The sequence below is a fragment of the Cetorhinus maximus genome, chromosome 19 (assembly GCF_964194155.1).
Source record: "Cetorhinus maximus chromosome 19, sCetMax3.hap1.1, whole genome shotgun sequence".
Lineage (NCBI taxonomy): Eukaryota > Metazoa > Chordata > Chondrichthyes > Lamniformes > Cetorhinidae > Cetorhinus > Cetorhinus maximus.
Window position 1 is genome coordinate 90,381,168 of NC_135897.1, and position 16,075 is coordinate 90,397,242.

Below are 16,075 nucleotides of genomic sequence, written 5' to 3' on the forward strand. Positions count from 1 at the left end.
TCCACTTGAGCCATTCCCCAGAATTCCCCAGAACCAGGTCCAACAGTGCCTGCCCTCTTGTTGGACTGGAAACATAATGCTACAGAAAATTATCTTGAACACATTCCAACAACTCGCACCCCTCTCGTCCCTATCCCAGTCTATATTTGGATAATTGAAGTCCTCCATTATAATTACTCTATAATTCTTGCACCTCTCTGTAATTTTCTCGCAAATTTGTTTCTCTACATCCCTTCCACTGGTTGGTGGTCTATAGACTGCACCGATTAATGTTATTAAGGTTATTTCATTCCTTACCTCTAGCCAGAGATTCTGTCCTTGACCCCTTTGGAACATCCTCTCTCTCCAGTACTGTAATACCATCTTTAGTCAATATTGCCACTCCCTTCCATCCCCTTTTCTTCCTTTACTGTCTCTCCTGAACACCGTGTACCCACGGATATTTAATACCCAGCCCTGCATTTCTTTGAGCCAGGTCTCTTGTTATAGCAATAATATCATAATTCCATTTGTCAACCCGTGCCTGTAGTTCACCAATCTTAATAACCACAGTCCGTGCATTCACATACATGTACATTAAGCCTGATTTAGGCTTTTTTCACTTTCCCCCTTACTCTAACCCCATCTAATGACTTACCATTGCCTTCTCTAATTCAATCAAACTCTCCAAACATTCTGTTTACTTTGATACTACTCTCTGATGTATCCTCCTTATCAATTAATACTTCTCTACTTCCCACTGCCAGTTTTTCTCCTCTCCACTCTGAATTTCCCCTCAGGTTCCCATCTCCCTGCCAATCTAGTGTGAACCCTCCCCAAAAACACTAGCAAACCCGTGAGGTCATTAGTCCCAGTCCTGTTAAGGTGTAACCCGTCCTCTTTGTACAAGTCCCACCTGCCCCAGAACTGGTCCCAATGCCTCAGAAAACAAAAGCCCACCGCTCCTACTCCATTTCTCCAGCCACGTGTTGAACTGCTTAATCTTCCTATTCTTATGTTCACTGGCACGTGGCACTGGGGGTAATCTTGGGATTACTGCTCTTAAGCATTTTAATTCCCATCCTAACTCCCTAATATCTGCTTCCAGGACCTCATCCCCTTTCCTACCATGTCACTGGTCCCAACGTAGATCATGGCCTCTGGCTGTTCACCCTCCCCCAAAAGAATGTGCTGCAGATATTCAAAATTTTATGGTATTTTAATGAAGCAACAAGGGGGAAACTGTTTCCAATGGCAATGGGTCCCTATCCAGGGATCAGAGGTTTGAAGTGAATGGCAAAAAACTGGAGGGAGTTGAGAATTTCTTCTCCCCTCCACCCCACTCCCACCCAACCACACACAGAAGGTGTTAATATCTGGAGTGAACTATCTGAAAGGGTAGTGGAAGCAAGATCCTGTAGAACATTTCAAAAGGCTACAAGGCATTTACAAATGAGGAAGTTGCAGGCTTATGGGAAAATTGTCCAGGTGTGGGACTAAATTGGACAGCTTTTTCAAAGAACAAGAGAAATGGTCTCCTCCTGTGTGGTAAGAACCTATGGCAAATAAAATAGCATAATTCAGGGCTGGAACAATAGGTTGTCCTAGCAACCTCTGAACTACAGTCGGACAATCCTGCATGGGCGCCTCTAGAGATCATACATTGTTATTTTTGTAATTTCACTACCCTCCTTCATTCTAAACTTCAGAGTCTACCGAAAGCCTGCCCTAGTAGCTTTCTGTTTAAAAACCTGACTAGGGTGTGTTTCTGTCTGTTTCCCTGCACTTATAACAAGGAGGAGCCTAGGAGAGAGGCCTATGTCAGACAACCCAACCTAGGACCAGAAACTTCTCAACACAATGGGCATGAGGTGTACATGAATTATTTGAGATGCTCCATTAAATACTGCTGGCAATCTCTTAGGGAGATAATTTCAATATCTGCAATAAACTTGTTATTATCCTAAAATAAACTTAGCATGAATATACTTTGTTTTAAAGCGCCAACATTTAAATGCAACTCATTTTGAACTCCTTATTGTGGGGGGAAAAGGTCAAAGATCCTGAACTATGACAAAGTGGCTGTGACAATGTTACAGTATCAGACAGATGAGGAACTTTGCCAATGCTGGTGTTACAGACACACAAGAGACTGAACCAACGTAGGATAAGTCCTTTGCAAAAGGCATTGTAATTAAGAAAGGTTGGCACTAGGAATTAAATGTCTTTTGCGTCCGTACTAACTTTCTAGTTTCTGATCTCTCCTCAAAGTGGAAGCTTTGAATTCAACAGCAGCTGCCAATCTGCAGAAAACTCCCTCAGCAATTAGCTTCAAATTGACCTCATCTACTTAACCAGTTCCTTGTGGGGAATACCTGAGCTGTTGTCTTAAACGCAAGCCAAGTTAAACATAACCTTATCTCAGCAAATAAACAGCTCAATGGTGCCCCAGATCCCAGCCATAATATGCAGCATCAGCTAATTTTCACACAGACTGCCCTTCACTGCAGCAGGTATGAAGGTCAACCTGCTATAACCCGCTCTCAGTGGAATATTTCAAAAACTTTCCACTCACTCTAATTATTTGTTCCATAAAGACTTGGCAGCACAGTGGCATATTTACTAAACAATCACAGGAGAAGTTACTCTAATGCTGATCAGTACCTGTTGAGTTTGTAGAAAGCAAATGACAACATATTAAATCAGCAATACCTGAAGTCAAAGAAGAGAAAAAAAAGAGCTTGCATTTCTATAGCACCATTCATATCCTCAGGATGTCCCACAGCCTTTTACAGCCAATGAAGTACTTTTGAAGTATTAGAAATGCAGCAGCCAATTTGCCTACAGCAAGGTCCCACAAGCAGCAATGTGATAATGACCAGACAATGTGCTAAGTGATGTTGGTCAAAGGATATATATTGGCCAGGACCCCAAGGAGCACTCCCCCGCTCTTCTTCAAACAGTGCCATGGGATCTTCAACGTCCTCCTGAGAGGGGAGATGGAGCCTTAGTTTCACATCTTATCTAAAAGATGGCCCTCCAAGAGTGCAGCATTCCCTCTGTATTGCACTGCAATGGACTCTCAGTCTGGACTATGTGTTGGAATAGGACTTGAACTCACAGCCTTCAGACCTGAGGCAAGGGTACTACCCGCTAAGACCCCAGAAAGACATTTTGATACTTCCAGGTTCCTTCAATGTCTCAGTTGATAAAGACAATGAGGGTCATGCAAAGCATAAAACAACAGCCTGAATCCAAGCCTTTACTGAGTCAACCAAGCACAGCCCAGTAACAACAGGAGCACAACAACTGACGTCAATGCCCATGGAAGAGGCAGACACTGATGCAGCAGAAAGTCAGCTGATGTTTTTGCTCACCCACGCAATCCTGTGAATGCTTCTATAAAGTTCATGTGCAAATATAGCTCTTTCAAAAAGCTGACTTTGACACAAAGAGCCAAATAACCTCCCTTCTGTACTGGACAAGTTCATTCGATAAGTCAAGCAAAGACAGGCTTGACTAAATGTTGCTAACGTTCACTTTCTAGGTTATCATTTTAAAACAATGTGCATCCACATGCTTTCTTCACCCGTCACTGGTGACTGTGCCTTCAGCTGCTGGACACCAAGCTCTGGGTCTCCATCCCTAATCCTCTTTAACTCTCGCTGTAAGACGCTCCTCAAAAGCTGCTTTTGGTCACTCGTCCAAGTATCTCCTTCCCCCGAGGCTCAGTGTCAAATTTTATCTGCTTACACTCCTGAAACACAGCTTGGGACTTTTTAACCGTGTTAATGGTGCTATATAAATGCAAGTCATTGTGGACGCCTGATTCTCATGGAATACTCAATGACCTCTGGAAAGGAAGATAGAATAAATCCGTCAATAATAAAAGTGGATTGTACGTCAGATGGGAGGAATTTGTACAAAGTGCAATGCAGAGACACTGTTGCAGGAGCCATCTGAAAAATAATGCATCTCGAACAGGTTTATCAAATGACAGTCAATGACTAATAAAACTGGGTGGCCAGAGCCCAATACTACCAACAATCAAGACCCATACCAAGGGCACCACTCACTTGTGCTCTTCCAATGCCTTGTACACGTTCATATTGGACACAATATCTCCATACATTAATATGAAGTCCGAGCGGAGAAGTGACTTTGCATCCACATCCCTCAAGACATCTCCTAATGATCGGTAGGACTCAGAGCTCATGACGTGGATGGTGTTTGGTGACGTGGGGCGACTCCACTTTGATTTCCTGAGGAAGGATGCACAATAGATGGTGAAAATATGGAATTTATAAACTGGGGTTAGGTCAGAATGAGATTTTTTATCCAAAGGTTTTATGAACATCTCCAGTGACTCAGTTTACATAAAATCTTGTATCTGCCGGCACTTACTGATCAACATTTCTCCCCATTATAAATGACCATATCCACAATTATGACTTTCGATATAAACGTGTCGCACTTTTAGTCATCTCTTCTCTAAGGGTGTCATCTCTCCTGGCAGGAGAGTGTAATTGCAGCATGCCAAGTCCATATGGGCAGTTTTCCATTATAAATGTGGAATATAGGAATTTAGAACGGGAATACATACAAATAAAAGCGGATTATGTAACTTTCAAATGACGACTGAGTTATTTCTGTAAGACCTGATCCAAATACCCCCCACCATCTCGTCCTGTGTCACCAGTGGACCAATGCTCCCTGTAAGCTGTGCGAGCGTGCCGCAACACAAACACCCACGAGCAGGCCATGCACAAGTTGGCTCCTTTAAATTACCATACATGCACAGCCTCGCAAAAAAAATTTAAAAGGGCCATGGCACTTGAAGAAGTCAGCAGCGAACTTGACAGAAAAATTACAGGGAATGTTATTGACCACTACAGTTGGTTTCAAATACATTTGCATGCTGCCAGAGCAGAATGGTTATTGTTTTATAAATGGGTTGCTGTCTCCAAAATTTTGATCAGCATCTTCTGTATTTTGTATCTCTACTCTTCCCCCATTCCCTTCAGCATCCCAGACAATATGAACGCCCCATGCAGCACAGGAGCAGAACTTGATATTTTTTAAAAAAATCTCCATTTTGATACTCGCGTGAAATGTCTTTTAAAGGGAGACCATTAAAGAGGGAATATCTTGTCCTCAGGGAATCCCAAAGCTTTTCACAGCCAAAGAATTACTATTGAGAAAACACAACCAATGACTTTATTCAGAAACCTTGAAGTAGGGCACTGAGGTTGAAAAGGAAGGTATACACGGTGTATCAAATAGTTAATTGTCAACCTTGATTCTGTGTTATTATAGCCACCGCTTAAGTTTGTGGTTTCAAATCCCACTCCAGAGATCAGAGTACATCATCCAGGCTGAGACCCCCAGTGCTGTAACAAGGAGTGCTGCACTGTCTTACGGGTGAGATGTTAAACCAAAGACCTGACTGCCCTCTCAAGTGGACATAAAAGCTTCCATGACAATACTCAAAGAGGAATAGAGAACTCTCAATCAATATTTATCCCTCAATCAACCTCTAAAAGTACATTTTCTGGTCATGTAGTCCATGGCTGTTTGTAGGATCTTGCTGTGCACACTTGCAGGACAATCGAGGATTTTCACACTGGAAGTGTCTGGCAGAAGCATGTATAACAACAGGGTGGGCGCAGGTTCGTCACTGGGGGTGGGATGAATGTGATGAATTAATGCAAACACACAAGGGCATTGCACATTATTGAAGCACAGCTGGTGGGTTTTTTTTGCCATGAATACACCGAATGAACCTGTTGAAAATTGGAACCAACTTGTTACCATTGGTGATACTAGGGTTAGTGTGTTAAATAAGAGGGCAATGAGGAGAATGTTTTCACACAGCAAGGTAAGGTCTGGAATGTGCTGCCTGAAAGGTGGTGGAAGCAGATTCAATCAAACCTTCATCCATTCAAAAATGGATTTAAAAAAAATTCTTTGGTGGGATTTGGGCATCACTGGCAAAGCCAGCATTTGTTGTCTATCCCTAACTTTCCTTGAACAGAGTGCCAGTTCAGAGAGCAGTTAACCACATTACTGTGGATCTGGAGTAAGGACAGCAGATTTCCATCCCTAAGGGCATTAGTGAACCACGTGTTTTACAATCAACAATAGCTTCATAGTTACCGTTACTGGGACCAGCTTTCAATTCCAGATTTCATTAATTGAATTTAAATTTTACCAGGGTGGCATCTGAACCCATGTCACCCTAGGCCTCTGGATTACTTGTCCAGTGATATTACCACTACACCACCCTCCCACCACATAGAAATACTTGAAAAGGAAAACTTTGCAGGGCAATGGGGAAAGACTGGTAGAATAGAACTATTTAAATAGGTCTTTGAGATACAGGCACAAGGGCCTCCTGTGCTGCAAGATTCTGTTATCTAATGATTACAGATGTTCAATTTCCTGTGTTCCATAGTTCATTGTGTAATCCACCAGAAAAACAATTTTTATAACTTCTCATTACTGAATGTGTTCCTTGATTTTTTGGGCCATCCAACAGCAGAAGATGTAGGTTTCTTGGACACCTGTCTCAGTAAGGAACTCCAGGCTGTAGTCAATCATCGCCACGTTCGCAAGAGGGAGCAGGGCCTGCAGCAGAACAAAAAAAGCAAGTTTCACTGCGCACGCATGAGCATTGCAGCTGACCCCACCTAGAGGCAAACTTCAAATCCATCAGCTTCAACACCAGATCTGTCCTCCATGTAAGCTGGTCACAATAAACAGGCCCACATTTCCCGAGGGTTCAGTGAGTGGAGTATATGGAACATTCCTTGTTCCAGTCCTACTCAGGCTTCCTTCCATAAATCTTTTTCTGGTACATTGATGACTGTATTGGTACCACTTCATATTCTCGGCTAGACCTGGAAAAATTTCCACCCCTCCCTCACCTTCACATGGTCCATCCCCGACATTTCCCTTCCTTGACCTCCATTTCTGGTGACAGACTGTCTACCAATATTCATTGCAAGCCCACCGACTCCCATAGCTACCTCGACTGCAGCTCCTCACACCTGCTTCTTCTGAGAACTCCATCCCATTCTCCCAGTTCCTTCATCGCATCTGTTCAAAACGGCGCTTCTGACATGTCTTCCTTTTTCCTTAACCGAGGTTTACCCCTCACAGTGGTTGACAGGGCCCTCAACTGTGTCTGACCCACCTCCCACACCTCTGCCCTCACCCCTCCCCCTCCCTCCCAGAACACTGATAGGGCCCCCCTTGTCCTCACTTTTCACCCCACCGGCTCCACATTCAAAGGATCATCCTTTGCCATTTCTGCCAACTCCAGCATGATGCCACCACCAAACACATCTTCCCCTCACCAGCCCCCTGTCAGAATTCCATAGGGACCATTCCCTCTGTGACAACCTGGTCTACTCCTCATCCCCTTCCCATGCAATCGCAGAAGGTGCAATGCCTGCCCCTTTACCTCCTCCCTCCTCCTGCAAGGCCCCAAACACTCCTTTCAGGTGAAGCACTTCACTTGCACCTCCTCCAATTTGGTCTACTGTATTCGTTGCTCCCAATGTGGCCTCCTCTACATTGGGGAGGCTAAATGCAAACTGGGTGACTGCTTTGTGGAACACCTTTAGTCTGTCCGCAAGCATGTCCCAGACCTTCCTGTCACTTGCCATTTCAACACGCCATCCTGCTCTCATGCCCACATGTCCATCCTTGGCCTGCTGCACTGTTCCAGTGAAGCCCAACACAAACTGGAAGAGCAGCACTTCATCTTCCGATTAGGCACTTTACAGCCTTCCGGACTTGACATTGAGTTCAACAATTTCAGACCACGAACTCTCTCCTCCATCTTTACTCCCTTTTTAAATTATTTATTTATTTTATTCATTCATTTTTTATCCCTCTTCTCCAACTACCTCCCCATACCCCCACAGGGCCATTGTCACTTGTTTCTCTGTTTTGCCTTTGCAGAACACTGACACTTGTTCTGCTATTAACACATTCCGCTATCTTACCTTTTTGCCACTATCAGCACCTTCTTTAGTCCTGAACACGACCATTAACACTTCCTTTGTCTTGTGTCCACGACATCTTTGTCAATCTCTCCTTAGCTCCCACCTATCCCTGACCTATTTTGTTCCACCTGCTCCAACCCCTCAAACAGTATAAAATTCATCATATTTCTACTTCTCTTCAGCTCTGAAGAAAAATCATATGGACTTGAAACATTAACTCTGTTTCTCTCTCCACAGATGCTGCCAAATCTGTTGAGTTTTTCCAGCATTTTCTATTTTTATTTCAGCATTAAACATAACTGGCTCCAGGTTATAAAGGCACCTCACTCTGTTCCACATACAGTTTCAGGCTATTAGCTCTGGCTCCTACCTGTTTCATCATATTTGCTGTGAGCATAACTGAGGCCTGTACTCCCTAAACCTCTCCATCTCATTTAAGATACTCACTATAATTTAGCTTTTTGACTCAGTATTTGATGAGCTGTCCCAATTTTCCATTTGTCTTGATGTCAAATTTTCTCTGATCTGACAAATTACTCCTGTGAAGCACTTTATGGCACTTCATAGAAACATAGAAATTAGGAGCAGGAGTAGGCTATTCGGCCCTTCGAACCTGCTCCACCATTCATTATGATCATGGCTGATCATCCAACTCAATAGCCTGCTCCCACTTTCTCCCCATATCCTTTCATTCCTTTGCCCCAAGAGTTATATCTAACTCCTTCTTGAAAACATACAATGCTTTGGCTTCAACTACTTTCTGTGGTAGTGAATTCCACAGGCTCACCACTCTCTGGGTGAAGAAATTTCTCATCTCAGTCCTAAATGGTCTACCCTGTGTCCTCAGACTGTGACCCTTGGTTCTGGATTCCCCACCATCAGGAACATCCTTCCTGCATCTACCCTGTCTAGTCCTGTTAGAATTTTATAGGTTTCTATGAGATCTCCCCTCATTCTTCTGAACTCCAGCAAATATAATCCTAACCGGCTCAATCTCTCCCCACATGTCAGTGCCGCCATCCCAGGAATCAGTCTGGTAAACCTTCGCTGCACTCCCTATATAGAAAGAACATCCTTCCTCAGATAAGGAGACCAAAACTGAACACAATATTCCAGGTGTGGTCTCACCAAGGCCCTGTATAATTGCAACAAGGCATCCCTGCTACTGTACTCGAATCCTCTCGCTATGAAGGTCAACATGCCACTTGCCTTCATTACCACCTGCTGCACCTGCATGCTTACCTTCAGTGACTGGTGTATGAAGACACCCAGGTCCCCTCCACCAATTTATAGCCATTCAGATAATAATCTGCCTTCCTGTTTTTGCTACCAAAGTGGATAACCTCACATTTATCCACATTATACTGCATCTGCCATGCATTTGCCCACTCACTCAGCTTGTCCAAATCACACTGAAGCATCTCTGCATCCTCCTCACAACTTACCCTTTCACCCAGCTTTGTGTCATCTGCAAATCTGGAGATATTACATTTAGTTCCCTCACCTAAATTATTAATATACATTGTGAATAGCTGGGATCCCAGCACCGATCCCTGCGGTACCCCACTAGTCACTGCCTGCCATTCGGAAAAAGACCCGTTTATTCCTATTCTTTGTTTCCTGTCTGCCAACCAGTTTTCTATCCATCTCAATACACTACCCCCAATCCCATGCGCTTTAATTTTACATACGAATCTCTTATTTGGGACTTTATCAAAAGCCTTCTGAAAGTCCAAATAAACCACATCCACTGGCTCCCCCTCATCAACTTTACTCAGTTCACTAGTTCTATCCTCGAAAAATTCCAGTAGATTTGTCAAGCATGATTTCCCTTTCGTAAATCCATGCTGACTCTGTCCAATTCTGCCACTGTTTTCCAAGTGCTCAGCTATTAAATCTTTTATAATGGACTCCAGAATTTTCCCCACTACTGACGTCAGGCTGACTGGTCTATAATTCCTTGTTTTCTCTCTATCTCCCTTTTTAAATAGTGGGGTTCCATTAGCTACCATCCAATCTGTAGGAACTGTTCCAGAGTCTGCAGAATCTCGGAAGATGACCACCAATGCATCCACTATTTCTAGGCCACTTCCTTAAGTACTCTGGGATGTAGATGATCAGGCCCTGGGGATTTATCGGCCTTCAATCCCATCAATTTCCCCAACACCATTTTCCTGCTAATACTGATTTCTTTCAGTTCCTCCCTCTCACTAAACCCTGTGTTCCCCAACATTTCTGGTATGTTATTTGTGTCCTCCTTTGTGAAGACAGAACCAAAGTATGTATTTAGTTGGTCAGCCATTTCTTTGTTCTCCATTATAAATTCCCCTGTTTCTGACTGTAAGGGACCTACATTTGTCTTCACTCATCTTTTTCTCTTCACATACTTTTACAATCAGTTTTTATGTTCCCTGCAAACTTACTCTCGTACTCTATTTTCCCCTTCTTAATCAATCCCTTGGTCCTCCTTTGCTGAATTCTAAACTGCTCCCAATCCTCAGGTCTGTTGTTTTTTTTAGCCAATTTGTATGCCTCTTCCTTGGATCTAATACTATCTCTAATTTCCCATGTAAGCCATGGTTTGGCCACCTTTCCTGTTTTACTTTTGCGTCAGACAGGAATAAACAATTCTGGCAGTTCACCCTTGCGTTCTTTGAATGTTTGCCATTGCCTATCCACTGTCATCCCTTTAAGTAACGTTTCCCAATCCATCATAGCCAACTCGCGCCTCATACCATCGTAGTTTCCTTTATTAAGATTCAGGATCCTAGTCTCAGAATCAAATACGTCACTCTCCATCTTGATGAAGAACTCTATCATATTATGGTCGCTCATCCCCAAGGGGCCTCGCACAACTAGATTGCCAATTATTCCTTTCTCATTACACAATACCCAGTCTAGGATGGCCTATTCTCTAGTTGGTTCCTCAATGTATTGGTCCAGAAAACCATCCCGTATACACTCCAGGAATTCCTCCTCTATGGTGGTGTTACTAATTTGATTTACCCAATCTCTATGCAGATTAAAGTGACCCATAATTACAGATGGTCCTTTATTACTTGTGTCTCTAATTTCCTGTTTAAAGCCATTCGCAACATCACCACTGCAGTTTGGGGGTCTATATACAACTCCTACGAACATTTTTTGTCCCTTAGTGTTTCTCAGCTCTACCCATACAGATTCCACATCGTCGGAGTTAATATCTTTCCTCACTATTGCGTTAATTTCCTCTTTAACCAGCAATGCAACTCCACCACCTTTTCCTTTTTGTCTGTCCTTCCTAAATACTGAATACCCCTGGATGTTCATTTCCCATCCCTGGTCACCCCGCAGACATGTCTCCGTTATCCCGACTATATCGTACCTGTTTATCTATTTGCGTGGTTAATTCATCCACTTTATTGCGAATGCTCCTCACGTTAAGGCACAAAGCCTTAAGGCTTGTCTTTTTAACATTACTTGTCCCATCCCCACTATTTTTCACTGAGGCCCTGTTTGATTCTTGCCCTTGATTTTTCCATCTATCACTTTTCTTATTCCCCTTTCTGTCTTTTGTTCTTGTCCTCCTCAGACTCCTTGCATAGGTTCCCATCCCCCTGACATTTTAGTTTAAACCCTCCTCAGGCATTCTAGCAAATATTCCCTCTAGGACATCAGTCCCGGTCCTGCCCAGGTGTAACCTGTCCAGTTTGTACTGGTCCCACCTCCCGCAGAACCGGTCCCAATGCCCCAAGAATCTGAAACCCTCCCCTTCACACCATCTCTTTAGCCACGTATTCATCCAATATATCCTGCTATTTCTACTCTGACTAGCAAGTGGCACTGGTAGTAATCCTGAGATCACTACCTCATTCTACTAAACTCCATCGAGTATAGACCCAGACTCCTCAAACGTTCCTCATATGTTAAGCCTTTCATTCCTGGGATCGTTCGTGTGAACCTCCTCTGGACCCTCTCCAGGGCCAGCACATCCTTCCTGAGATACAGGGCCCAAAATTGCTCACATAATTCTAAATGTGGTCTGACCAGAGCCTTATAAAGCCTCAGCAGCACAGCCCTGCTTTTATATTCTAGTCCTCTCGAAATAAATGCCAACATTGCATTTGCCTTCCTAACTACCGACTCAACCTGCAAGTTAACTTTAAGAGAATCCTGGATTAGGACTCCCATGTCCCTTTGCACTCCAGATTTCTAAATTCTCTCCCCATTTAGAAAATAGTCTATGCCTCTATTCTTCCTAGCAAAGTGCATGACTTCACACTTCCCCACATTGTATTCCTACTGCCACTTCTTTGCCCATTCTCCTAACCTGTCCAAATTCTTCTGCAGCCACCCCGCCTCCTCAAAACTACCTGTCCCTCCACCTATCTTTGTTTCATCTGCAAACTTAGCCAGGATATCCTCAGTTCCTTCATCTAGATCATTAATGTATAAAGTGAAAAGTTGTGGTCCCAACACTGACCCCTGCGGAACTCCACTAGTCACCGGCCGCCATCCTGAGAAGGACCCCCTTAACCCCACTCTCTGCCTCCTGCCAGGCAGCCAATCTTCTATCCATGCTAGTACCTTGCCTCTAACACCATGGGCTCTTATCTTACTGAGCAGCCTCCTGTGCAGCACCTTGTCAAAGGCCTTCTGGAAGTCCAAGTAGATAATATCCATTGGCTCTCCTTTGTCTAACCTACTCATTACCTCCTCAAAAAATTCTAACAGATTTGTCAGGCATGACCTCCCCTTGATGAAACCATGCTAACTTGGCCCTATTTTACCATGCACTTCCAAGTATTCTGAAATCTCATCCTTAATAATGGACTATAAAATTTAAAATCGGGGGAGGGGTGGGGGGGGGGGGGCGGGAAATCGGGGGGAGGGGGGAAATCCGGGGGGAAATCGGGGGGGATGGAGGGGGGAAATCGGGGGGGATGGAGGGGGGAATTTGGGGGGGGATGGAGGGGGAATTTGGGGGGGATGGAGGGGGGAAATCGGGGGAGGGGAGAGGGAAATCGGGGGAGGGGAGGGGGAAATCGGGGGAGGGGAGGGGGAAATCGGGGGAAGGGTAAATCGGGGGGGAGGGGGGAAATCGGGGAGGAGGGGGAAATCGGGGGGGGAGGGGGAAATCGGGCGGGGGGGAAATCGGGGGGGCGGGGGAAATCGGGGGCAGGGGGGAAATCGGGGGGGGGCGGGGGGAAATCGGGGGGTGGAGGGGGGAAATCGGGGGTGGTGGTGAAGGGGGGAAATCGGTGGTGGTGGAGGGTGGAAATCGGTGGGGGGGAGGGGTAAATGGGGGGAGGGGTAAATGGGGGGGGAGGGGGAAATCGGGGGGATGGGGAAATCGGGGGGGGGGGGGCGGGGGGAAATCGGGGGTGGTGGTGAAGGGGGGAAATCGGTGGTGGTGGAGGGTGGAAATCGGTGGGGGGGAGGGGTAAATGGGGGGAGGGGTAAATGGGGGGGGAGGGGGAAATCGGGGGGATGGGGAAATCGGGGGGGGGGGGGCGGGGGGAAATCGGGGGGGGGGGGGGTGTGGGGGGGAAATCGGGGGGGGGGGGGGAAATCGGGGGGGGCGGGGGGAAATCGGGGGGGGGCGGGGGGAAATCGGGGGGGTGGAGGGGGGAAATCGGTGGGGTGGAGGGGGGAAATCGGGGGGGATGGAGGGGGAAATCGGGGGGGATGGAGGGGGAAATCGGGGAGGGGAGGGGGAAATCGGGGGGGGGAGGGGGGAAATCGGGGGGGAGGGGGGAAATCGGGGGGGGGGGAGGGGGGAAATCGGGGGGGCGGGGGAAATCGGGGGGGGGGGGGGGGGGGAAATCGGGGGGGTGGAGGGGGGAAATCGGGGGGGGTGGAGGGGGAAATCGGAGAGGGGGGGAGGGGGAAATCGGGGGGGATGAAGGGGGGAAATCGGGGGGGATGGAGGGGGGAAATCGGGGGGGATGGAGGGGGAAATCGGGGGAGGGGAGGGGGAAATCGGGGGGGGGAGGGGGGAAATCGGGGCGGCGGGGGAAATCGGGGGGGGGCGGGGGGAAATCGGGGGGTGGAGGGGGGAAATCGGGGGGTGGAGGGGGGAAATTGGGGGGGTGGAGGGGGGAAATCGGGGGGGTGGAGGGGGGAAATCGGAGAGGGGGGAAATCGGGGGGGATGGAGGGGGAAATCGGGGGGGATGGAGGGGGAAATCGGGGGAGGGGGAAATCGGGGGGGGGGATGGAGGGGGGAAATCGGGGGGGATGGAGGGGGAAATCGGGGGGGATGGAGGGGGGAAATCGGGGAGGATGGAGGGGGGAAATCGGGGAGGATGGAGGGGGGAATTCGGGGGGGATGGAGGGGGGAATTTGGGGGGGATGGAGGGGGGAAATCGGGGGAGGGGAGGGGGAAATCGGGGGAGGGGGAAATCGGGGGGGAGGGGGGAAATCGGGGAGGAGGGGGAAATCGGGGGGGGGGAGGGGGAAATCGGGGGGGGGCGGGTGGAAATCGGGGGGGGGGGGTGGAAATCGGGGGGGGGGGCGGGGGGAAATCGGGGGGGCGGGGGGAAATCGGGGGGCGGGGGGGAAATCGGGGGGGGGGGGGGGGGCGGGGGGGAAATCGGGGGGGGCGGGGGGAAATCGGGGGGGGCGGGGGAAATCGGGGGCAGGGGGGAAATCGGGGGGGGGCGGGGGGAAATCGGGGGGTGGAGGGGGGAAATCGGGGGTGGTGGTGGAGGGGGGAAATCGGTGGTGGTGGAGGGTGGAAATCGGTGGGGGGGAGGGGTAAATGGGGGGGAGGGGGGAAATCGGGGGGGAGGGGGAAATCGGGGGGGATGGGGAAATCGTGGGGGGGGTGCGGGGGGAAATCGGGGGGGGGGGGGCGGGGGGAAATCGGGGGGGCGGGGGAAATCGGGGGTGCGGGGGAAATCGGGGGGGGGGGAAATCGGGGGGGATGGAGGGGGGAAATCGGGGGGGATGGAGGGGGAAATCGGGGGAGGGGAGGGGGAAATCGGGGGGGGGGGAAATCGGGGGGAGGGGGGAAATCGGGGGGGAGGGGGGAAATCGGGGGGGATGGAGGGGGGAAATCGGAGGGGATGGAGGGGGAAATCGGGGGAGGGGGAAATCGGGGGGGATGGAGGGGGAAATCGGGGGGGGGGGAGGGGGAAATCGGGGGGGAGGGGGGAAATCGGGGGGGGGGCGGGGGGAAATCGGGGGGGGCGGGGGGAAATCGGGGGGGGGCGGGGGGAAATCGGGGGGGGGGGGAATCGGGGGGGGGGCGGGGGGAAATCGGGGGGGCGGGGGGAAATCGGGGGGGGGCGGGGGGAAATCGGGGGGGGGGGCGGGGGGAAATCGGGGGGGGAGGGGGGAAATCGGGGGGGGGCGGGGGGAAATCGGGGGGAAGGGGGAAATCGGGGGGGGGAGGGGGAAATCGGGGGGGGGGCGGGGGGAAATCGGGGGGGGGAAATCGGGGGGAGGGGGGAAATCGGGGGGGGGGGGAAATCGGGGGGGATGGAGGGGGGAAATCGGAGGGGATGGAGGGGGGAAATCGGGGGGGATGGAGGGGGAAATCGGGGGAGGGGAGGGGGGAAATCGGGGGGGGAGGGGGGAAATCGGGGGGGAGGGGGGAAATCGGGGGGGGGGGAAATCGGGGGGGGGGGCGGGGGGAAATCGGAGGGGGGGCGGGGGGAAATCGGGGGGGGGGGAATCGGGGGGGCGGGGGGAAATCGGGGGGCGGGGGGAAATCGGGGGGGGGGCGGGGGGAAATCGGGGGGGAGGGGGAAATCGGTGGGGGGGAGGGGGAAATCGGGGGGGAGGGGGGAAATCGGGGGGGAGGGGGGAAATCGGGGGGGAGGGGGGAAATCGGGGGGAGGGGGGAAATCGGGGGGAGGGGGGAAATCGGGGGAGGGGGGAAATCGGGGGGGGAGGGGGGAAATCGGGGGGGAGGGGGGAAATCGGGGGGGAGGGGGGAAATCGGGGGGGGAGGGGGGAAATCGGGGGGGAGGGGGGAAATCGGGGGGGAGGGGGGAAATCGGGGGGGAGGGGGGAAATCGGGGGTGGGGGGAAATCGGGGGTGGGGGGAAATCGGGGGGAAATTGGGGGAGGGGGAAATCGGGGGATAGGAGGGGAAAA

The 16,075-nt window shown here is 49.5% G+C and overlaps 1 protein-coding gene and 1 long non-coding RNA gene across 2 annotated transcripts in view; both read right to left on the reverse strand.

Moving 5' to 3' along the window:
- LOC144694029 (uncharacterized) overlaps nt 1-16,075 on the reverse strand; it is a 406,257-nt gene that overhangs the window by 46,780 nt on the left and 343,402 nt on the right. The gene's annotated exons all lie outside the window — the stretch shown is intronic.
- Nucleotides 1-16,075, reverse strand: part of eif2b5 (eukaryotic translation initiation factor 2B, subunit 5 epsilon) — a 57,672-nt gene that overhangs the window by 40,362 nt on the left and 1,235 nt on the right. The window contains exons 2-3 of the mRNA XM_078564362.1: nt 6,482-6,606; nt 4,056-4,241 (exon numbers count right to left, since the gene is read on the reverse strand). Of these exons, the coding sequence (XP_078420488.1) occupies nt 4,056-4,241; nt 6,482-6,606 (311 nt within the window). The remainder of the gene's footprint in view (nt 1-4,055; nt 4,242-6,481; nt 6,607-16,075) is intronic.